Raw genomic sequence first — 22,758 nt, forward strand, 5'->3', positions numbered from 1 at the left:
ACATTTCGTCATTGGTGATATCAGCAAGACTTCCATCACAAATTTCCCAGGCATCGTTGAAATTCGCTCTTTCTCCTCGCACATACGCTAAACGGATGCATTTGTTGTCGAACACTAATCCCTCATAGCAACGATCTACAAAAAATATGACGTGTTAACAAACAGCCTACTAAGAGGCCATGGTAAATGGTAGTCTGTAACGAATAACTCGAGTGCCATTTTTTGTGCTATAGCCTGTTTGAAGTTTTGATTTCAACGTTTCTACCTCTTTTTAAAGAACAGTAAACCCATTGTTTTAGTGACAATTGGCCTAAACAAACCACTTTTCATCTACAGTAGCCCACAACAGATTGCATAAAGCTTTTCACAACCAAATTCCAACTTATGATTGAGGTCTGACACTTTGTTTTTGAGTTTAGCCTACTTGTGTCGCATATACAGTGTTTGTGGCACTAGGGCACTAGGGAATGATACTACTAAACTTAAATGAATTACACCGTTTACACGTATTGAAGCTAATATATGATCAGAGTAATTTCATTTAGGCCTACCTGTGTTTAAACGAAACTTGTCAAATAGTCTCATCTATTACAGTAAGTCTTTGCTGTGAAAATATAATCGTGACCAGGGAGGGAATTGCATCCATGAGCATAAACTATTGGTGGTAGACCTACCTTTGATTACTGTATAGTTGGCTGCCTGTAAGTATTAAGCTGTTTATTATTTATCAAACAATTTAGTTTGGATGCAAAATTTTCTTGAGTGCGATTTCAAATAAACTGGCATGATAGCCCTTATGTTGAATGCATGGCTTTTTTTATTCAATAAACATACAACTTTCATCATTTATTATTAGTGTGTAAAAAACGTTTGCAACATTTAATAGGCCTATATAATCGGTGTTTTCCCTTGAGATGACTTGGCCTAACCAAATAATTAGCCATCTGATTCAACTGGTTTTGTGTTTGGTAACTGACAGAATTATTTAGCTTGGAGACAATTTGCTGAAAGCATCCACTTAATTCACCACAACTTTTGCATTTCAGGCAACAAAGCATTTTTCAAGTTTCGTTCACTTTTATTTCAATCGACTAATTTTAAACGACACGTCTGCAAAAATAATTTCCGAATTAAGACGCTTGTAAAAGATGCAATGCTCTCGGGGCAAAAAATAGATCAGAGATTTATCATGAACTTGATGAAAATGTAACATTTTGATCAACTGAAACCTTGAGATAAACACAATCCAAGGCATCATGTTATTTTGTTACGTATTTTTAACTAGAATTTTCCTAATACCGCTTACCAACGCTTGTAAAAGATTCCTACACTGTCTAAAGAGATCCTACATTGTTTTCCTAATATACTGTAACCAATGCCACTAAAAGCACCCTAAAACCTAAAATAGCCTTAAAATCGTAAAATAATACAAATTAGCCAAAATCAAGCGGAATTTTCAGTGGGTTTTGACTTGCACATGGCGTATAAATTTAAAAAATGCGTCGCACTGTCGCAACTCTTTCGCCAGGCCAAGTATACAGCACATACGTAAAAACATAAATAAAAATTTTAAAATATTTGTAGTCAGAGGTTACGGTCACATAATTATACAGAAATTAGGGGGGCGGGCAAAGCCTGCACCCCAACGATTGTTTTATTCCAACCCCGTTTTGTCCCCAACCGGAAATCCGCAATTTCTGGCGTGGTGGGGTTAACTGTTGCTGTGCGGCGGTCGGATCACGCCATTCTGTTCCACAGTAACGTATTGCGATGACGTATGATGTCGTAATGGTGATGTCATTTCATGCGACGAGGGGCTACCGGTCAGGTTCAGTGGAAGAGGTGGCATCCCGGGCGAGGGGATTAGATTCGGAAACTGGGGCCTGGGGATGGGTACCCCCATAGCCATACCCGGCAGGGGCGCCACCATCATCGGGTTGGAGATGGGGCGCGGAATGAAGTTGCGCAAATTCGGGTAGACGTGACCTGAACAATTTATTTACAGAAGTTTAGCAACAATATATCAAACAAGCCAAAGACCAAAAAAATTAAAATACTGTATAAAAGTGATTAACAACGTGTCTTACTGCCAGAGCCAAAGCCTGAATGAAGGGCCGCACGAATAATTCAGTCGTTACCACTAACTGCGTACCTCATAAGTCATAAGTATAACATAGTCTACATTGAGGCTAATTACACAAGATACGCCATTAAAAGTTTTGGCAAGTTCAAGACAATAATAAGCATTGACTGCTCTCTTTTTTTAAAAAATTAGTGTTGTGTGCGGTTTCCCTGCTCAAATAAATGAAATGTTCATAGATGATTTTCTTTTCGGAGAGAATTGATTTGCGCACAACTAGTTTTACATATGCACAAATTCTTTCTAATTAACAACTTAAATTCTATGGAGAGCATGAGAAAGAATGCGATTAGGGCCTAGGTGGAGAACCACTGCTGCATCACAAAGAAATAAACAAGCGATTACATTCCTGGTGACTACTATTACACAGCGTTTTATGAACAGAGAATTACTGACCTACTTCTGAACAACATCACAGCCAATCCCTCGAAAACATTGCATTCTAGGAAAGCTTAGTTTTCACAACAAAAATGGAACTGGATATGAGTGCCAGACGGTACTACTGTACCACTTTTAAGCCTCATATCGTTGTGTGATCAACTTGGTAACACCAAGTTTACAGTTGCTGTACGTAAAGATAACAAGTCTGTCAAAGAAGTTATCAGTCAATTTATGTCTCTCTGCCTGCCAAGTATCAGTGTCACAGTTGCCAGCTTTCACTTCCAGCTTCTAATGCAGCTGGCACGTTTGGTCTGTACAGAGCTATGAAGTTTTCCACAAGAAATCGTGAAACCAGATGTTGAAGAACTTCTTTAGTATACCTTGGCTTCAGTTTACTTAGATAATAATACATCTACTTGTACGTAGGATAACGTCATACTTCAGGAAAATTAAGTCAACGCTTAAAATCTTCAAAATATTTCCTGTGTGTACTTAGAAACTTATAAACTTAACAGTTGAGGAGCTGCTTTTTCAGTTTACTTAAAGTTCAGAAAATCGAGTGCAAGCCAAAGACAACTGAGAAAAAACACTGCATCCAGTGGTGGCTGAAAAGACCACAGATGGAAGGTGCTACCGGTATGAACAAAGCAAACATACCGTACAAGCTGAACCGATTTATAAACGAAGTTGACGTTGAAGGTTGGAAGTTTGAGTATGGGATCGAGAAAAGTGAAACTTTCTTTCTTGTCACTTTAAAATGGACGATACGAGATGAAGTTCTGACGAAAAGAAGCGCTAGCATTGACAAACAAGTTCCAAGAAAAGTTGAACGCGCAACGCAGACCAACGAGCTTGACTTCTGGTGCAGCCAAGAACAGTTGTCATCACCCAATAACAATCTCTGTGAAGTAGCAAATCAATCACCTCTTGACTTATTTCCAGGAAAGGTTCTAAGTAGCGCTTCCGGACAAAAACCTGATAAATGTTACCTGATAAACGCTGGGGGAAACACATCCGATGCGAATAACAGTGGCGACGAAGAATCGACAGTTTCGGTCTCGTCGCTAGATAGCGTCGAATATAACCAAAGACTCAACCAAAGCTCTGCTTCGATGAGAAATATAAATCCAGAAGCATTTCATCGGTACAAGAGTCCGGTCGAGCAAGACATATCGATCGAACAGTGTTCGGGTTCGGACCGCAACAACCTTGTGCGTAATCCGTGTCAACATCAACAACCTTCGCCAACATCAACTGCTGAATTAGACGCAGAAAATAATAAAAAACAAGTTGAAATTCCTGTGAGTTTAAAAGATTTTGCGATCAAGCAAAATAAAGCGACTGACTCAAGAAAACTGAGTCCAATTGAAGAGTTATCGGACAATCCATCAAACAGTGATGACGACAACACGACATGTGACGAAACAATTTCCGATAGAGAAGAAAGTGAAAAAGACTGTTTGGAGACAAATTTTCACAAAATCTCGCAACATAAGGAGCAATGCATATCGGTGGGATATGTTTATTTGATGCCGGAGGGAACCCAGAAGATGTCCTGCAGCAAAGACGCAGATGAAGAAACGAAAAGAACCTTTCTGAGAGATGAAAAAATGAAGACAGAAGAAGCGGGAAAGGATTCTAATGACGAGAATTGCGTCGATGTACGAGAAACATCGCGGAAAGGTGATCTTAGACTCCTACATATTTAGTATGAAATCGAGTAGAAATACTTCTTTTCCCGTACACGTTTAAATTCTTGGGCAGAAATCACGACCACGGAAAGTGACCAACCTCGTTCAAATGAAAAGCAAACCTTTACCTTCGGTGACGTCACCGAAGAAAAACTCTGCCAGCTGTATAGGGTAACATCATGGCGTGACACACCGAATAAAACTAGTTTACTAAGTTCCACCACTACGTATAGTCGTATCTTGATCACCTCTGCAACTGAGTTTGCAAAAATTGATCTGAAATTTCCCTCGCAGAATAAGATGCGTGATTTAATCGTCGTTCGTGCAAGCAAATACCGACTCAAACCGGATCAATTTTGTGACAATATATCTTATTCTGACGTCATCGATTTTCGGCACATCGATGACGTATACTACGACGAGGTCATAATGACGAGACCAAGTTACGTCATTCAGGTACAAAAGGTCATGATAATATAAATTATCGTAAGTGTAAAATTTTTCGTGAGAATATTTTGGTGATTTTTAGTTGAAGCCGAAGCAATACGCAATAAGGAAGAAATTTTCCGAATCGAGCGAAAAAACTGAAAACCTCATATTGAGCGACGGAGATCTTGCCAAGATTATGCTGCCTAATCCGATGTTAATGGACAGAAAGTGGAGAAACATGTTCAACTTTGAAGTCTAACCGCAATACTGTAATAATTTGTCTGCACAAGTACAGCTTTGAATGTACAAAACAAAAGATTCACATCGCAAACGTTGAATTTGCTGAAAGATTGAAACAGTGTTGTACTTGTGTTATGTTGTAAATATTTGGGATGATTTTTATTGTGAATAATTAATTAACGATTAAATTAGCTAGAATCTTCTACGTAGCGATCATACTGTTCGACTTGGTAACGATTGGGAGGCAGGTAATGGCAGTAAAACAGTCCTGAGTTAAAGCTGTTTATACACAACACTAAAGTAGCCTTGAAGATAAACAATTACAGACCTTCATAACTAGTCTGCATCATTTACCTTGGTGGGATCTTTGGGGTTCGTTTGGTCTCATCCCGGGGTCAGCAACCTTGCCCCCTTCTTTCATCAGTTCGGTCTCAATCTGTGCTAGGGTCATCATATTCATCGGGGACTGAGGAATCATCGGGGGTGGAAGGTAAAAACCGCTGCTGGGTAATTGGGGTGGAGGGAGGGACATTGCAATGGGCGAGGATGGGTGAGCACCAACTGGGGACCATGGGTAGCTTGGCATCGGTGCAGATCTAAAAAACATGGGGGATCTTTGCGGTTAAATTAATTGTGTCTGATTTAATGAAAAGCGGATATTTCATAACTGTTTAAGTTGGTTTCAAAGAAATAGTTAAATAATATTTCTAAAAAGAAGTTATTTTAGGATATACAGATGAAATACATAAAAATTGGCTGGTTGATGTAATTTGAAAAAAAAACTTTTGATAAATCTTAACCTGCTCAGTGAGCTGGGACTCGGCATCCCATCACTGCATGATCTTCCACCTGGACTGGGAGTTGGACGTTTTTCCTCCAATTCGGTTGAGAGTTGCTGAGTTGTCTCACAAGCTATCGGATGGGATCCCTGCTTTGGGATGCTGTAAAAAATTTCTCCTGTTATTGAAAGGACGCGAGTTGCTTTAAACGTAACAGGGTGTTTATTTCCGTTGCTGAGAGATTTACCAAAGCAACTTTGTGAACAAACTTAGTTAGTTATCATAGTTAACTCTGTTAACATAGTTGGGGAGAACACCCACTTCAATTTTCGTTGAGCCTTGACTTGGGGCGACTGGTTGTTATCAACAGTTGGAGTTACCTGTCCAATAGAGATGCTGTAATTCCAGCCTTAACCAACATTACCACAGAAAAACTTTGCTACACATGTCTAATTATTGTTGTGAGAACTTTAAGATTAAGGGAAACTTCTACAGCTTTTTTACTCAATCGTTAACTACTACCTCGTTTTGTACTTTAGGGGTGGTCGGACTCTTTGTAAGATCAATCTTCCTGTAAAAATGAGCAAGATATTAACTGCCTTGTGTTCCGTGGAGCGAAAAAGATGCAATGTATTTAACGGTGCAGAAAATGTTTCGAATTGATTATACTGTGAAATGACCCATCACCTTTGAGCTTTATGCGAATCGGGGGTGGATGGCTTGGGTCCATTCTCACGCTGGGGTGTGCTTGGAGTTGGAGTCGGTTTCTGCTTGGACTTGGGTGTGCTTAAAGCCTTGCTTCGATTTTTCTGTGCTGTAAGGTACATAAAATTTGTGAAAATACCTAACCAACCACTGTAGCAAAAATTAATCACCAATAATTAATAATTACGGAGCTAACAGTTTACAAACATTAAACCAAACAACGGAAAGAGACTAACTTATACCACATTATAGTTATACACCTACACACAGACGGAAACTCACATTCATTGAGTTTCTTAAGCTCGGGGCATTCTCGTTTAATATGACCGAGTCCGCCACAATGGAAACATCGATAGTCTGAAAGATCTTGCTCGTTGCTGTCATCTGGTGTTGACAATATTATTATTAACACCAGTAAAGCATTCAGATGCACCAGTATTTCATCGCATTGTACTATAGCGCACTATTTTTAAACCTTCGCAAACAAGTGCAAGAACGACGTTGCTGAGAGTCGCGTTACTACATTGGGTGAGTAATTGTTTAAAAGGGGGTATTTTGGGAGTGAGGCGATCGTTACCTTTCGCGTTTGATTCTTTATTCTTCCTGGATCGCTTGTTTTTCGGGCAGTCCCGCACAAAATGGCCGATTTTCCCACAAATCCGACAACAACGGTCGTTGGGAACTTCTTCCCCGTCCGTAAGTATGGTGGGATCGAAGAAATAATGCTGAGCGAATAAACGAAGTTGACTTATTTGTGCTTGGAGAACAGTAAAAGGCCGTTTAATGGGCCAAGAAACATTCACTAACAGTTGGACGCTGATACTCCTTAATTTATTATAATTTTAAAACTAAAGAAGTCGCCGCATTTGTAGGATCGTTATTTACTGCTACTGTATAAGTGTGAAGCGCCAAGAATCAACTATTAACTTGGTACTTACCACAGCTTGGTTTCCGTTTAACCTGAACTTTGGCAAGGTGCCAAAATGCTCCCTCGCCTTGATAAAGACCCTGATGATGAAGTAGGTCATTTTATGAGAAACCCCAGCACCCAGGTTATGAGACAGGTCGAAAGGATCTTCAATGCAGATGTGCTTAGAAGTCCATTCCTATATACATGGATTATATGTACTACCCGTGACTTAGTAAGGTGTTAAAAAAACAATAACAACTGGAAGAAAATGTATTTATTAATTAATACTGTTTTTATTAATAATAATAAATAATTAACTGGTGTTACTTATACGAATTCGAATTCTAAAAATATCGCGCATGATTAACGCAAAACAGAAACAAATAAGAAACTACATATCACAAAGACAAGCGCTTATAAACCTTGCACAACCTTTGCAGAGTTTAAAAATGCTCCAGCAAAACGTAACAGTTGCTAGTGACTTGGTTCATTTCTACATTTTGAAGCAGATCTCACTCAAACCTTTTCAAACGCAGTCAACTGCTTCTGCTGTCTGATGCTGATGACATATTTCTTGAAATCGAAATCCTCGGTGTAATATCTCAACAATCCCAGCCACAAGCTTCCAATGCTTTCCTTGTTTTTACCGTACCCGTTCCATACTTTATGCTGAAAACGCGGATGAAAAGCAAAAACAGATGATTCAAATTAAGAGTGTACTGTTAGGTGGAAATGGACACGTGAGGAACCGAGTCACTTTACTTTAAGCGTAATACGAAATGTCGCCAGTGTTATACAACGGCGAAAATTACAAGCATCTTCCTGAATAACTCACCAGGTTCAGAATGTCGTTAAAGTACCAGGAATTCCAGCCATCAACAATATGTTCAGGCGTTCTCGATTCTCCATGCAGCTGTAAAAATAGCGTTTACAATAACCAATTATTTTGTTAATAAACTTACAACTATTTCTAGCGGTTATCGGTCAATTCAACCCATAGACGACTCAACCCGAGTAACGAACGGGTCTATTCAACCCACAAGTGTTCGTTGGTCGTCTTCGGTTTAATCGTCCTGGGTTGGATCGATCTGGAATTATTTCCAGCAACTTCGCTTCAAAGAATAAATCACATAAATTAAGCAACAGCAAATTACAACTACTTCTGATAAAAAATAATGCTGAAAATGAGCTTGCAACCTCTTGGAGAACAGGAAGAACAGGAGGATTACGTTGCTGTAAGAAGAAGATGACCATCAGCGTGTATGCGTATGAGGACAGAGATCCACGGGACGCATCCCCAATATTGCACAGTTTGACGAAAGCCTTCATGGAGTATCCGAGCACCCTGCATCTGTAGTCTATGGAGGAGTAAGCCTTGAGCATGGAGGTGTTCCTCTGTGCCTGTAATGAAGAAGATGAAGATGACATGATGGCTCAATAGCCGAAGAGTAATGATGCCTTGGATTGTACCAACTAAACACTTAGTCGTAGCGAAATGTTAAACAAGTAGATTGAGTTGTTTACCAGTAGGCTACGGAAAACAGGTTTTCTTAACGTTTCAATTACATTCATTATAGATCGACGATAGATTAGGGCTAGGTTTATATTAATATATGATAACTTTCAAATTAACTTAGTGTTCAATGGGGAAATTTAGATCTGAATGAATAAATTTTTCCTATAAAATATGAACTGTTTAGATAGCAACTGCGCGCGGACGTTCTGCTTGCCTGACATGATATAATTACATCAAACCTAAATTGTGCTTCTGAAAACCATACCAACACCGGCCGGTCTCAAGGTTAAGCTTAATTTAAGCCTTAACGCTATACTAAAGTCACTATTCAATTCAAGAAATAAACAAAATATCTTAACACAAAAACCCCATGCATCGTCATTTATAGGTAAAAGTTGCCTGCGAACTCACAAGCAAGTTGTATAAGCTGATATCTCCTTCCAAACCGGTTTCACGATGTTCGAACTTGACAATGGGAACCTTCGCAGTAGTGATTGGCAAGATACATCGCAAAGTCACGTTTCTGCGCAAGTGCTTGGCGACCATTTCGATGATACGAGCGTAGTCTAAACCCTGAGCATGAAGTAGAAGACAGGAGTTGTGTAGAATTGTACAACGCTGATATTATCACTTAGCAAGTACACGATTAACAATTCGAGCTTGCACTGGCAAATATTTTTTCAAAAAATAAAACGAAAATTTATGTATAAATCAGCAGCTAATCTATCGCCATAATTAGTTCCAAGGACGATTGGAAAATGAAAAACAAACAACAAAACAAAAAACCAAAAAAACTACACAAAGTATTGGTTGGTGCCGGTATTTTCTTCCAACACCTAAAACAAAGAACAAACCTCTCCGGTCTCGTCATCAGAGTACGTCATGCATATGTCGAGATCGCTGCCACCAAAGCCGAAACCATTTCTCGACGAACCGAACAAACTCATACTGGTGTTAGGGTCAAAGTGAGTTTGCAGAAAGTTGGCCAGTTCCCTGCAAATGGCGTTCCTCTGCTGTATCTCTTCATAGGACAGCACGTAATGCTCTGATGGCGACATGAAACCGATTTTCAACCGATATTTTATAAAAATAACAAGTTGTCGTCCGAAAAGGCCAGGTCAGGTCAGTCGTTTAGAAAGCGAAATGACACAAAAATACAAAACTATGACAAAATTAAACAGAATTATATCATTAAAATAACAAATGAATGAGCGACATCTTACTAAACATGGCTTCGCAGACCCGGTCCAGCACGGCTCCATGCTGTGATGTTAAAGGGGGAAGGGCACAAATCTGAAGGGTATGGATCTCATCGGGACAGTTTTTTCTCGAGTGTCCCTCCTTTTTGCACAATCCACAGACGCTGACCGGGAATTTCCCGCCCGTTATGGTGTCAACGGTAAACTCGTATTCGATGTTATCAGATAAGTTTCTAAAAATGACGTCAATTAAGATGGAAAATATGTTAACATTGAATGACTTGTTTAATTTGGAAATAGTTGGTTAACCAAGAATTTAACAAACCAAAAAAATTACAGTAATCAACTAATCATAACACAATAGTAAGTTTAGCAGACTGACTGTTGATTAGACTTGATAAAAGCTTCGACAGAGTCATCGTCCTAAACAGACAACAACATACCTGTATCAGTCAAGAAACTAGAATACATAAAAAGACCAAATTTCTAATGAAAAAAAAACGAGTGAAGTAAAACTTACATCGTCCAGAAGCAAAGAGCAATCCTTTGACGTGCTTTCGTCAGTAGGAGTTGACGTTTCAGACAAAGAAATACTAAAAATACGACGTGTATTGAGTATCTTCAGGTTCAAAATGTTCTGCACTATACCACATTAATTATATTGACACCTGATGACAACACAGTGTGTTGCCTGCTGATATGTCAACTTAGGCTTACAAATAGCTTAGTACAGTAGCAGCAATGTTTTGAGGGTGGGCAACAACTGTATTTAGGGCAACCATACCTCGGAACTCGAACTTAATTGATTTCTAGAGGTCTTTTGAGTTCTAAAAGGTACATGTTTTGTGTAACACTCAAAAATCGATTTACAATAAAAGATTACCCGTTGACTGTGTGTTGTTTACAGGTTTAGTCATTTCACGTTTAAGTTCTAAGCAAAACCCAGCATTTGGGGCAAAACTTTCTATAAAAAATTGTACAGCTTACGAGTTGTTTGAGTTTAAGGGGGTTCGAGTTCTGAGGTTATTATTGCTATAGGTACACTTTTTGGATATTAACTCACCTATTCAAAATTGCACATATTTCACTGAGGGCGTCACTGGTGACTGATTTTGATACCTCCTCCGCCTTTGATTGGAGCTTTGCATCTGGAAGCAACAAGAAACGGTTGATAATAAACAAGTAACTACTGCATTTCAATTAAATTCCATTAAAACGGGTTATGCTTTCGCCTATGGACAACAAAACAAACTCACAACACCGATCACACGATGCAAAAGGCCATTTCGGTCGTGTTCGAAACGTCTAAGCACGCATAAAACATACTCAGCTTCGAATCCGTGTCCAAGTCGCTAACTTCCGCAACTAATTCTTCGATGAGTTCCGCAACATAACGATTGACACTGGTTGGTGTAACGCCGTTGACAGTGTTGTCTCCTTCTGGTTTCTTTTTGGTGGATTCGTTCAAACAGTTCAATACTTTTGCAACTATTCTCCTTGACAGCTCGTCCGCAAAGTCAAACTCTTTCGGAGATTTCCTGCCGTCAACAGCAGTCAAGCTTTTAAAGTCTTCATTTCTGACTGGGGCGTTATATTTCTCGGGTTCTTTGGACGGCGTTTTGCTTGTTGAAGTCGATCTTGCCGTAACTTGGAGTCTCTCCGTAGGTTTGAAGAAATAAATAACCGCTGCTTTCAAGCGTGACATCATGTAAGTGAAAACAGCCTACATGAAACAAGTGTTCTCTTTAAATGCGTTGGTAGATATAGTTTAGTGATATTTTTGGAAAATGGAACTTTTGCGAGTAGCGTTCCTTAGCTGAGATGTGATTTAAAATTTTAACCCCAAAATAATAAAAATCATGTGTTAAGAAGCCTAATTAGTAATTACGCTATCGTGAAAAATATTGTTTAGGTAGAGACAAGTTGACTTTAAGTACAACAAATAGGCTCTAATGACACAACTGAAGCAGAAAGGCTCAGAGCTCATTTATTTGCAGATAAAACATTGATTAGTTTTGAACTAACATCATTCTTGATCAGAATAATAATATAGTAAACGCGAAACGAATTTAAATACACACCATATATACAAGAAAAAAAGGGAAAAATTTATGTGTGTTGATTGAAAGGAGTAGACTAAAGGCAAATTACGGCAAGTTGCGTTCGGTAAAAATGTTCAAATTTGGAAATAAATTCTGCTTGAAAACGTCTTCATTGCAGCTAAACTTAGTACAGTTAGTCATTTACGTAGCTTTTCGTTGCAAGTTACAAGTTACAACTAAGCATACGTTATTCTAACTAAGGTATGTCCTTAATTATATAGGCCCAAGTTTACAGGCAGTTTCGTTCACTCTTGCAATCCGAATACTTGCAATACTAGATTGCATGATTCGACCGAAATAAATCGACCCTTCTTCCAAAAGTTCGGTTTCGGCCCGAACCGATTTGGTCCACCTGTAGTGTAGACGGTTACTAATACAGTAGGTGCGAAAATGTTAACAAAGTAGGTGTTACAATGATACAACCGTATTGTTGGTACATAACTGGTGGCCATAAAAAGCAGGTAGGGTATAAATTAGATTTATCCGGTCATATTGTTCTACCCTGCTTGCATTTTCTCGCCACCAATTGTGTTATCGACTTAACAACAATACCATTACATCATTTTCACACCAGCTGCGTTGATAACCGTCTACAGTCAACACACTTAATTGTCTCTCCTTTTTCTTGTATATATGTATTTATATATGTGTATTTATATATGTATTTGTATATGTGTATTTATATATGTATTTGTATATGTGTAGTTAAATTCGTTTCGTGTTTACTACATTATTATTTTGACAAAGGATGATTTCGGTCCAAAACTACTCAATGTTTTTCTGCAAATAAATAAGTTATAACTTATGAGCCTCTCTGCTTTAGTTGCATTATTAGCAATTACTTTGTACTTATCGTGGAAGTTTCTAGAAGTTAACTTTTATATTTAATCTAAATCAGTTTCAAAGCTAACCAAAACTTATTTAATCTTAAAACATCGGAATAGTCGACAAATTGTAACTTTTGTGATGCAATTTCATGTCTTGTGGGATTATTCCGGTAAAAGTATGCCGCAAGATTTATATGTACGTGGCCTCTGATTTAACTACTACGGGTGGTAAGGAAAAGTGGTAATATTCTATCAAGCATTTGTTCGCAATACAGAAAGATCTCCATCGTATGCTTGCGAGTGCAATACTCGTTCAAAACTAAACATACGTGACGTAATAATCGCAAACGACTTAACAAATATGTAGGCAACAGCTGTCAGCAAACAAACGTGAGTGCTTCGTGACTAATCAAAAAGCAGTCATATGATTTGTCAAGCGTCAACCCACCTGTGCGTTCATGGAGCGGCAGAGGTTTCGCTTTGACGCATAGGGGTCTATAACAGCCACCCTCTTCTTACTCCAGTTCTTATCTTCACGTTTTAGACGTTTCGAAGTGCAAATAGATATGACCTAGGATGTAAATTGTACTGCAATCACTATGACTGTTAATTTACGCGGGAGATAGTGCGATGCAAGCATTCACACGTTTGGGAAGACAAGTCACCTTTTAAATCTCAAAACATGACATGTGGAGTGAAAGGACACAAAATAATTTGCAACATCCGCAAGGAATAAGTAAACCTATTCTGTAACTTACTGATTACATTAATTTATTACAAAATGTAAAACTGTTAATAAAAAAGTTTAAGTCATGTACTTCATCTTCCAAAGGATACTCCAAGGCATAAAACTTGAGAAGTTGAAGCCAGAGTTGAGCAAGGTTGAGATCAGCTCCCTCGCACCCAGCACATAAATCAACCGGAGTCTGATTATCAGATTCGATTTCTGTCATATGACCCAGTTTAAAAGAGTTTTCCAGCGAACTATTACTGTCAAAGATTCTGACTTCAACAACAATTACAATGATGTTAAAGATAAATACCATCCATCTTAAAATGTTATTACATAAAAATGATTGATGTAAGGTTGGTAATCAAGTTAGATGCATTATATGCGAAGACGTTTGACATTTTTAAATGGATCGCGTAGCCTGATCAATCTAGGCAAAAGTTGACTTACAGCTAAAATCAATTTTTAAATACAGATTCATGAAGAGATATAAAAATTAAAGTTTACATTTTCATTTGCAATATTACTGAACAGTTTTGTTTAAAAAAGAGGACGAAATAAGCTGAGTAAAACGTGGATAAACCTTCATCAGCTTCCATCTTCTCATCACTTTTGCCCTCCTTGACGGGTGGAGATGGAATGTACCAAAACTTGGAACCTTTTTCGACAATGCAAGTGCAGTTCATTGAGGATGATAATATTCTTTGCATGTCCTTGTCTGTAATGATCTGTTTTAAACAACATAATTCAAATTAAAACGTATTTTCTATTACAATTAGTCTAAGCCACTAAGCAATCTCTTACTTACAGTGCAAACAATATTGATTAAAAAGTGATAACACACGATACGTCCTTTAATTATAATCAGAATGCACAAACACATTTTCTTTAGTCATACTCATACCTCATGCAAAACAGGAAGATATTTCTTCATCTGCATGAAGAAGATGGCCATGAGGGTGAAAGTATGGGGTGGAAGGGAACCCTCATGCTGTAAATCGAGCTTGCACAGATGGCCCCATGTTCGAAAGACCATTGCAAGCTACAGAAAAATTTGTAAGGTGCAAAATCTGACATCGCACAGGTGACTGCTAAACTCTACACAAGTATATGTATCTACAAGCAGTTAAATACTTGTCTGATGTCATAGTAGGTGTGCATTTTGGCTTAGGGAATGAAAGCCGACCTGGAATAATCTGGGGTCCAAGCAGAAGTATAAACGAAGAAGTTGATTGGTGAATATTGCGCCCTCATTGCCTGTGCTTAAACGTATCGAGTGACAAGTTTCCATATCTTTGAAATCAATCCGGGGAACTTTTGCTCGAAAATTAGACGCAACATCAGTGTAGGCATCTATAGAAAAATGATTACACTGAATGGTACGATGTATAGTCAACTAGTGTCAAATCTTAAATTAAATGGTATTTTTCAACACTTACATGTACTCTATGACAAGCTAACCTGATTTTGCAAGAATATCTAATATGGTGATTAAAGCAATGGGTGCTTTAATATCGGAAGGGGGATGAATGTCAACATTTATGTCGCTTGTCTTAAACCCAAAACCACTAAGTGACGAGCCGTACATTGTAACTTCTGCACCTGCAAAACGTTTCATCACATCTTTAGCCAAATTCAAAATTCGGCCAAAGAAATCATAACATGGTTTACGCATTATATACCCGGCAATGCTTTTCTGATGACTATGGCAAGATTTCCAATGACTGACTTCCTCTGTTTAAGATCTTCCTTCTCTAAAACTGAGCCCTTCAGTACACTTGTAACTAAAAGGTTTTGCAAAACCTCCAAAGCTTTATCAGATGGCATTGAAAGCTGCCTTAACAAATCATCCTAAACAAGAAATTTATCAATTTTATAAAATTATATCAAGCATAAAAAAAGGCCTAGCACAATAATAAAGGGGCCTTAAAGATTAAAACAAGTCATAAACAAGTTGCATGGCAGTGTAGGAAAATGTTTTGAAATAATTAATTAATTTTGCATTTAAATTGAATAAGCCAATAAACCTGTTGACATTCTTTAAAAAGTTTTCGGTGCCTTTTCTCCTTAATATGGCGATGAGCAAGAGGAACGTTATCCAAATGATAGTTGCAAAGTTGGCAAAAAAACTTGGCAGTTGGAAAAGAAGTGGATTTCTACACGAGCAGTGAAATGAATACAAAGATTACAACTTGGCAGCATGCAAATATAATTAAGTCTAATACGATGAAATATTAAAGAACATAAAGCATTTCCACAAATCAGTTCACAAACCTTATGAAGAAATACAACATGATCCTTTTTCAGACGCTCTGTGGCTTGCTCGAGTCCCAATAGCACTAATTTTGCTGAATCTACATCAAGTGGAGAAGAAGTCATGGTCGGACTGGACAAAAGAGGTTTCGGAGTTGGGAGTATTGCTTGGGGAGTAGGCAACAATGCCTTCTGAGTTGGTGTGGGCCTTACTTGACTTGAGCTTGAAGCTTCTGTGAATAAACGCAGGATACATTGAACACACTGGCAGTGCTGAAACAGGTCCAGATACATATGATATAGATATCAGTGTATCAAAGATGCACACCTTCTGTATTTTGAGTCGTACCCAGGGGTGCTGTAACTTTAAAACTTTCAGAAGTTTCAGACTTGGACTTGTTCGGTTCTTTTGTTTGGAGAGCAGTAGCTGATTTTTGGGTTTGGATTGACGGCATTGAAGATGATAACACTTGTTGGGCTGGTTTAGTCTTGTCTGATATGCTTTCTGTGTACATAGTTTTTAAAAATTTATAACAGTAATTTTTAACTTCAGCTCGGAGGGCTATATGTTGCGCTCATTCTTCCAGGGACCCTCAAAAGCTTTGAAAGTTAAAATTGAACCGGGATTTTGAAAACTACTAATTAACCTGAAAAGAAATTTATATGAACTCCCACAAAATTAGAGCACAAATATAGGGAACAGTTACTGAGTATTTTAAGTACGCTCCTCTTATAGTCAAGCATCTTGTGTAGTATAACTCGTGAAGCTTATATACCACTTACCAGGACCCTCAAAAAGTGACTTCAGCACCCCAAGGTTAAGAAACGCTGCGGTATATGGTGATGTAAGAAATTAGCAAACAATACCTTTATTCATGCGACCCTGGTATTTTAGATAACCTCGAATATTAGCAAAGGTTGAGGAGCATTGGTTTATAAGACATTGCGTTTTGTAGATTGGCCAAGGTTGTGGTAGCAGCAAGATTTACATTAATCCTTTAAACACAATTCTTGTATACTGCTCAGGACTATAACTACCTTGCTGTTTATCCCTGATCTGCTTAACACCTCCATTTACCATATCCAAGATTTGTTTTCCTGCTGCTGAAGAACTTGTTGCTACGGTGCTTGGCTGGCTGGTTTTTTCTGCAATTCAGTGATGCTAAAAGGTCAAAATACCACGTGAATGTCATAATACACTCTATAGATATATGGTTATAATTGAAAAGGATTGTATACTGCCGAGGTTGAATTAAATACCAGTTCTTTTTAAATAACTTTATTTACTCAAAGAGACTTGACAAAGTGAGAGTAATTGCTGATTAACAGGACAAGCAACACAGTAATTTTAGTGTATATGGCGCCGCTTAAATAAAGTTACAGTCGAATCCGCTTAATTCGGACACCGGATAACCCGGACAACCGCTTTATTCGGCCAAAATGCTCGGGAACGGAACAAAAGTAAAAATTGAACGTAAAAAAACTCCTGTTAATTCGGACAATTCTCCGCTTAATTCGGACACAGGTTCGCAATTCCATCGTTAGGTTATGATACAATAAACAGTACTTCGTTCGTTTTAACACAAGATTCAATTGCATTATGAGTGATTATGGTGAAACAATGACGATGCATGCAGTAACAATCGACAATAAACGCATATAAGGCCGTGCCAGCTTCATAGTCGCTTTTACTTCGGTACAATTGCGTCCATCTTGTAGGACAAAATTGTACAGAAAAGTTTAGCACAAAAAGTGAAATTGCTCACTAAAGTAAACGAAGACGTTTTATGCGATCAGTGCCAGTTACTGCAGTATAGCGCCGCTGCAATTCATTTATTACGCAACAGTACAGTATTTTAAATGCATTTTTTGCCTTTATGCATGACCATGAAACGAACAATTGATTTTCCGCTTAATTTGGACAAAGCTGTTTCTCCGCTTAATCCGGCCAAAAGTGAGCGGAACCAAAGTATCCGAATTAAGCGGAGTCGACTGTATTATGCTTTTGATCAGGGCTTCCCAAACTGGGGGTCGCGACCCCGCAAGGGGTCGCGTAACGAACTTCAGGGGTCGCAGAGCATATACCAATTTTACACGAAGTACAAAATACAATCAAAACAAAATATCGTTCCAGCCTAATCAACATTGAAACCGCCTTGAGACCAGCATTAACAGATATTGAGCCACAGCTGGACTTGCTTTGTAGCAGAAAGCAGTCGCACCAATCACACTGAATAAATGTGTGTGCTTTTTTGTTTCCAGTAGCCTAGACGTGTGTAAAGTAGTAAGTAGGCTCTGAGTTCTGGTTGCTTGAATTCAGTCTTTGCATCTCAATAAATGTCACTAATGACTAATGTATATTTCGCACTGCTAATGAATTTAAACGTGAAGGATCGCGGAAAACTTCAGAAGTTTGAAAGGGGTCGCGAGCAAAAAAGTTTGGGAAGCCCTGCTTTTGATCATAAGACATAAAAATGCTCTGAAAAAAGATAGAAGCTATGCCTTCTATTCGAGTTCATAGTACAGCAAGACCTTTGTTTATGACTACTCTTGTTGTAATGTCAACCCTTACGTTCACACCAGATTTAAACAGAGAAACGCTTTCTCGTCCAACCTATTTATTTACTGATGTGTATTCACTTTAAGCTTATCTCAAAGCAAAGAAACACAAAGGTTGGCAATTGGCATGGCATTGAAATGACATAAAGCATATCAAATGAAAAAGTACAATTGTGCAAACATATAAAACAAAACTGGTTTCATTCCTTACCATCACAATAGAGTAGGGGCAACTTATTGTTAAGAAAAAAAACTAAAGTTTTGAATCAGGGGAATACCCTAATGGACAACAAATCCCTCAGATAGTGCAGCATTCAGCACTCAGTACTCAAAGTCAAACACTAACCTGGTTTAGTGGATATCTCATGACCTTTTTCACTCTTTCTTTTATTTCTTTTCCGTCTTGCCTTTTTCCCATCGCCTATGAGATACAAAAATATGAAAGAGCAGATCTCAACAGATTTCCAAACATTTCAACAAAAGTTTTAAAGAGATTAAAATAAACTAAGCAGTCATTTACTGTAGGGATGTGCCAAATTAGAAAGCATCTGATTTGTGAGAATACAAATTACTGCAAAAATTATAATATTTGGCCAATATATATCATACATATATAATCACAGTTGTTGGAAAGCAAATGATCATTTTCATTAATAAATATTAGAAACCAAAAAGTTTTGTGCTCTAACAAAACTTCTCATGATCATTCCACTGTCTTTTCGACCAATCGTACAACAAAAACCTTAATGTTTTACTATCATTGCTATGATACTTCATGCACAATAAAGGATTCAGCCCAAACATGTATGTAAGATATGCACTTGTATTCAAGAAAATAGGAACGCATGAGTGATACCCGCAAGTAATATTTAGATTTATGTTCCATCTGGTTCAACCCTAGTTTATTGTTTTGTTTATAACGTCATGAAATTTTAAGAAACAAGAATGACAAACCATCTTACTTGTGCTGTAATTAAGACTTGCACCATTTGCCACAACTTCAGACTTTGTATTAGGATTGGCTGAAGTTACTGGTGCAGAATTAAATGTTGCAGTTTACAAAGCTTTAACTTGGCTTAGCTTAGCTTAAACTTTAACTTTTAAGTCACTTTTGTTTCAAAATTCAGATAAGGTAATTACTCATTTTCAAGACTGATTGAAGCAACTAAGCAAGACACAACAAACTGACATGATTACAATGTAGATGAAACCAAAAAAGTGATTTTAAGTTTCAAGTATGTATAAATCTATATTGATATACCCTTTTCTTCAGTTTTCTTTTTAGCAGAAGATGATCTACCCCTGAAGAAAAACAAAGCTCAAATCGGGTGTTTTGTTAATGTAAACATGACCATCTTCAGGTTTGATAAATCTTCTTTACAATTACATTTAATTCTTAACAAGTACTTATATACCTGTAAATATTTTCCAATGCATCTCTGGTCATTTCCTGTGATTCTGCAAATAGAGAGGGTACACTTAATATAGCTTAAGATGGTAGGTTTAAAGACAAAATTAAATTCATAACTACTGGAAATAGTAATTCAAACATTTTCCTCTAAATTAGATTAGGGGTTGTCAACCTTTTTTCTGAACATGTATTACCTGTTGTTTTTTGTGTTTATTATATTCACACTAATTACATAAATAAACTAACTAAAATCATAGTTTAATGTCTGTATTGCTGTTGTTATCTGATTTATGGAAAATCGCTAACAACAGCAATAAAAAAATCATGCAAAGTGGAGTTGGATGATTCTAGCTCTTGGACTTCCAATAATCTATACTGAGCAATCAAACTTCCATAAATTATCTGAAACCAAACTTTACTTCGTATAAGCCACAAAAGCTGCTCATGTACCCATTGATACCACCCTGAAAGCAGCAGTCGTATACGTATAAGTACCCGCAGTCGTATACGTATCACAGGTTGAGAAGCACTAAGTTACATCTCAAACCAGACCTTTGACTTTAGGCGGTTCACTCTTATCAGGCTGAGAATGTTTCTGCTTGCTAGCAGGAGGCTGAGTCAGTTGTTTTCTGAGCACTGGCCCATTAAGAGGTGTTTTAGTAAGATGTGCAGGTGCTGATTCTGAATTAGTTACCGGTAATTATAGCAATGTTAAAACTTCAAACTTTAAATATATAATAATCAACCAAAATTTGTAAGCTCAATAAAATTCATAACTATATATATATATGCTAACCTTTTTTCTTGTAGTTATTAGACATCGATGGTTGCTGATAGACATTTGGTGATATACCACCAGAGTAGTTTGGGCTGTTACTCGAAGACATGTGTTCCCTTCTGTTGTGTGTGCGGTTGGCAACACCAAGTTTTCTGAATCACACAATAGCAATCATGTTGTAGTGTAAGTATCATATAAATATGGCACTTGACATATGACCACTTGAATCACTTATTAATGACATGACACAAACCAGAAAAAATTTTAACAGTCAATACATAAAGTATCAATAAACTCATTACCAAAATTCTTTATCAATAATTTTGCCATGTTTTATTTATTTTTCAAAGTGTGGAAAAAGCTTTAAAACAAACTCTGCTTTACTTGTAGATAGTAAAAATGCTTATAAAAGAGTTTATAAAATGGGAAATGTAAGCAAAAGGACAAAAATATGAATGGATAAATTTCAACTCTCAGACATACTATTGTTTTTAGATATGGTCATGGTCCGTAGTGGAAAGTATGGCACTCATCAACGAGCACACAAAACTTTTACATGATCACCCCAACTTATAATAAGCAAGCAAAGAATTAAGGCTTCATAAGTAGATATAGATTGCAGAGTTTGGCATAAATGTACTCAATATTGTTTTCTTTGAGCTCCAATGACATACTTTAGGTGTGTAATTCTGCACTTAATGACTAGGAAGAACTAGTATGCACTTAATTTTTGGCTCATTTAGAGACTGAATTAGGAAAATTGCGCACAAAACTGTGTAAATGCACACTCCAGGTGCATCCGAGCATTTTTGCGAACTCAAATTTGTCATTTTTGGTTGCTTGGCGCATGCAAGATCTTGTTGAACACTACGGTCATATTCAGCAACAGTCTACTCAATCAAGCCAAAATTTGTGTCTTAACATATGCAAATTCTCATCAAAAACTGCCATACTTTCCAGTCAAGATCATAGTTATTGATTATAGCTACCAGATTTGTTCGAGACCAAATGGTATACATGCACAAATTCAACATTATATCATACTCACTGAGGAACAGGTTTTGGTTGCGAATGCTCTCCAGCATTTCTTTGTGCATTAGAAGTCGATGGACGTGAAACTGATGTTACGTTTTTACTGGATGATGCAGTTGATGGCCTTCCAGCTGAGATATCTTGCTTTGCTTTTATTGTGTCTAACACCCTAGACCCTTTTCCAGAATGAAGTTGATTTTTGCCAATTTTGGAATTGCCAAGACAACGCAATATACTAGCATCATCATTAAGCTCAAGTTTGGGTTGGTCAACATTTTTTGCCATAGCTCACAGTGTTCTTTAACTTACAATGAACTACACATTCAGACCAGAAGCTATCATTTCCAGATTTTTACTTCCTTAAGGTCCACGCTTCATGTATCAATATCAACCAGCAGCAATGCTTATGGTCTGTTTTGTAAAACCAGAAAATTGCACAGTTAGTAAATTTGTAGCATTACAGACAAAATCTTCTCATGATTAAATTACTAAGCTAGGCTGCGAAATGAATTAAACAGAATATCTTAACTTAAAATCACATTTTTTCCCCAAAGTCTAAATGAATGTAAAACTAATAGGCCTACCCTCCGACCCAAACTCTCTCCTCTCATCACTAAATCAGCTTAGATCAAAAATAAATTCGAACAAAAAAAGGCTATCGTTAGCAAGATTCGAACTTGAGAATTCCAGCATACGAGCCCAACCCTTTTACACTACGCCACAGCATTGCTTTTTTCTCCTCATTTGAAATGAGAGTAATAAACCCACCAGCAAAAATCTGCCTGGCATGGTATCGTGATTCAGCAACTTTGGTAAAAGGACGCCGGTGAAATAGTCACTCTGAAATCTTATACGTATATGATACAACCTGGCAATACAAGTCACAGGCAATACACATACACAATAACCCCCCACGCACTTAGCAAACTTTCCAATCTGGCATGCAAGTGCCACACTTTCCACTATGGTTCCGAACTTCGTGTTTTGTGCAGAGCAATTTTAATTAAAAGAATCTAGCCTACAAGTGTAGGTGATGAATTTTCCTGAATATAATCTCCATCAGCCTTATCACTGCA

The 22,758-nt window shown here is 37.6% G+C and overlaps 2 protein-coding genes across 11 annotated transcripts; one reads left to right on the forward strand and one right to left on the reverse strand.

Annotated features, from left to right (window-relative positions):
• Positions 1 to 1,055: 1,055 nt before the first annotated feature.
• LOC143459148 (terminal uridylyltransferase 4-like) lies at positions 1,056 to 22,116 on the reverse strand. 10 transcript variants are annotated; one of them, XM_076956147.1, is made up of 37 exons: positions 21,699 to 22,116; positions 20,669 to 20,802; positions 20,425 to 20,553; positions 19,877 to 19,919; positions 19,723 to 19,763; positions 19,424 to 19,492; positions 18,808 to 18,882; positions 16,941 to 17,048; positions 16,252 to 16,407; positions 15,924 to 16,135; positions 15,677 to 15,805; positions 15,332 to 15,500; positions 15,111 to 15,251; positions 14,836 to 15,002; positions 14,554 to 14,691; positions 14,233 to 14,377; positions 13,738 to 13,865; positions 13,368 to 13,490; positions 11,317 to 11,713; positions 11,054 to 11,138; positions 10,511 to 10,583; positions 10,373 to 10,413; positions 10,015 to 10,223; positions 9,646 to 9,836; positions 9,203 to 9,364; positions 8,473 to 8,676; positions 8,111 to 8,188; positions 7,798 to 7,944; positions 7,304 to 7,471; positions 6,943 to 7,090; positions 6,648 to 6,749; positions 6,348 to 6,474; positions 6,183 to 6,231; positions 5,982 to 6,040; positions 5,682 to 5,822; positions 5,236 to 5,477; positions 1,056 to 1,986 (listed from the first exon to the last, which is right to left on the reverse strand). In XM_076956147.1, the coding sequence occupies exons 1-37, from the start codon at positions 21,965 to 21,967 to the stop codon at positions 1,712 to 1,714; spliced, it is 5,274 nt and encodes a 1,757-aa protein (XP_076812262.1). In that variant the 5' UTR covers positions 21,968 to 22,116; the 3' UTR covers positions 1,056 to 1,711. The 10 variants fall into 10 exon arrangements, with proteins under 10 accessions (XP_076812262.1, XP_076812261.1, XP_076812263.1 ...); XM_076956146.1 differs by having other exon boundaries at positions 16,231 to 16,407; XM_076956148.1 differs by lacking the exon at positions 19,424 to 19,492 and having other exon boundaries at positions 16,231 to 16,407.
• On the forward strand, positions 2,814 to 5,086 carry LOC143459150 (uncharacterized). The gene is made up of 4 exons (XM_076956157.1): positions 2,814 to 4,204; positions 4,286 to 4,383; positions 4,507 to 4,668; positions 4,742 to 5,086. The coding sequence occupies exons 1-4, from the start codon at positions 3,142 to 3,144 to the stop codon at positions 4,898 to 4,900; spliced, it is 1,482 nt and encodes a 493-aa protein (XP_076812272.1). The 5' UTR covers positions 2,814 to 3,141; the 3' UTR covers positions 4,901 to 5,086.
• Positions 22,117 to 22,758: the final 642 nt, after the last annotated feature.

The sequence above is a fragment of the Clavelina lepadiformis genome, chromosome 5 (genome assembly GCF_947623445.1).
Source record: "Clavelina lepadiformis chromosome 5, kaClaLepa1.1, whole genome shotgun sequence".
Taxonomy (NCBI): Eukaryota; Metazoa; Chordata; class Ascidiacea; order Aplousobranchia; family Clavelinidae; genus Clavelina; species Clavelina lepadiformis.

What these genes read in the sequence shown, in the direction of transcription:
- LOC143459150 (XM_076956157.1), top strand. Translation starts at nt 3,142, where the DNA reads ATGGAAGGTGCTACCGGTATGAACAAAGCAAACATACCGTACAAGCTG. An exon ending in ACGAGAAACATCGCGGAAAG is followed by an intron (nt 4,205 to 4,285) that starts GTGATCTTAGAC and finishes ATTCTTGGGCAG; the next exon opens with AAATCACGACCACGGAAAGT. An exon ending in GACCAAGTTACGTCATTCAG is followed by an intron (nt 4,669 to 4,741) that starts GTACAAAAGGTC and finishes GGTGATTTTTAG; the next exon opens with TTGAAGCCGAAGCAATACGC.
- LOC143459148 (XM_076956146.1), bottom strand. Translation starts at nt 21,967, where the DNA reads ATGGCAAAAAATGTTGACCAACCCAAACTTGAGCTTAATGATGATGCT. An exon ending in GCATTGGAAAATATTTACAG is followed by an intron (nt 19,764 to 19,876) that starts GTATATAAGTAC and finishes GTTTTTCTTCAG; the next exon opens with GGGTAGATCATCTTCTGCTA. An exon ending in CCCCTAAAGTACAAAACGAG is followed by an intron (nt 6,041 to 6,182) that starts GTAGTAGTTAAC and finishes TCTATTGGACAG; the next exon opens with GTAACTCCAACTGTTGATAA.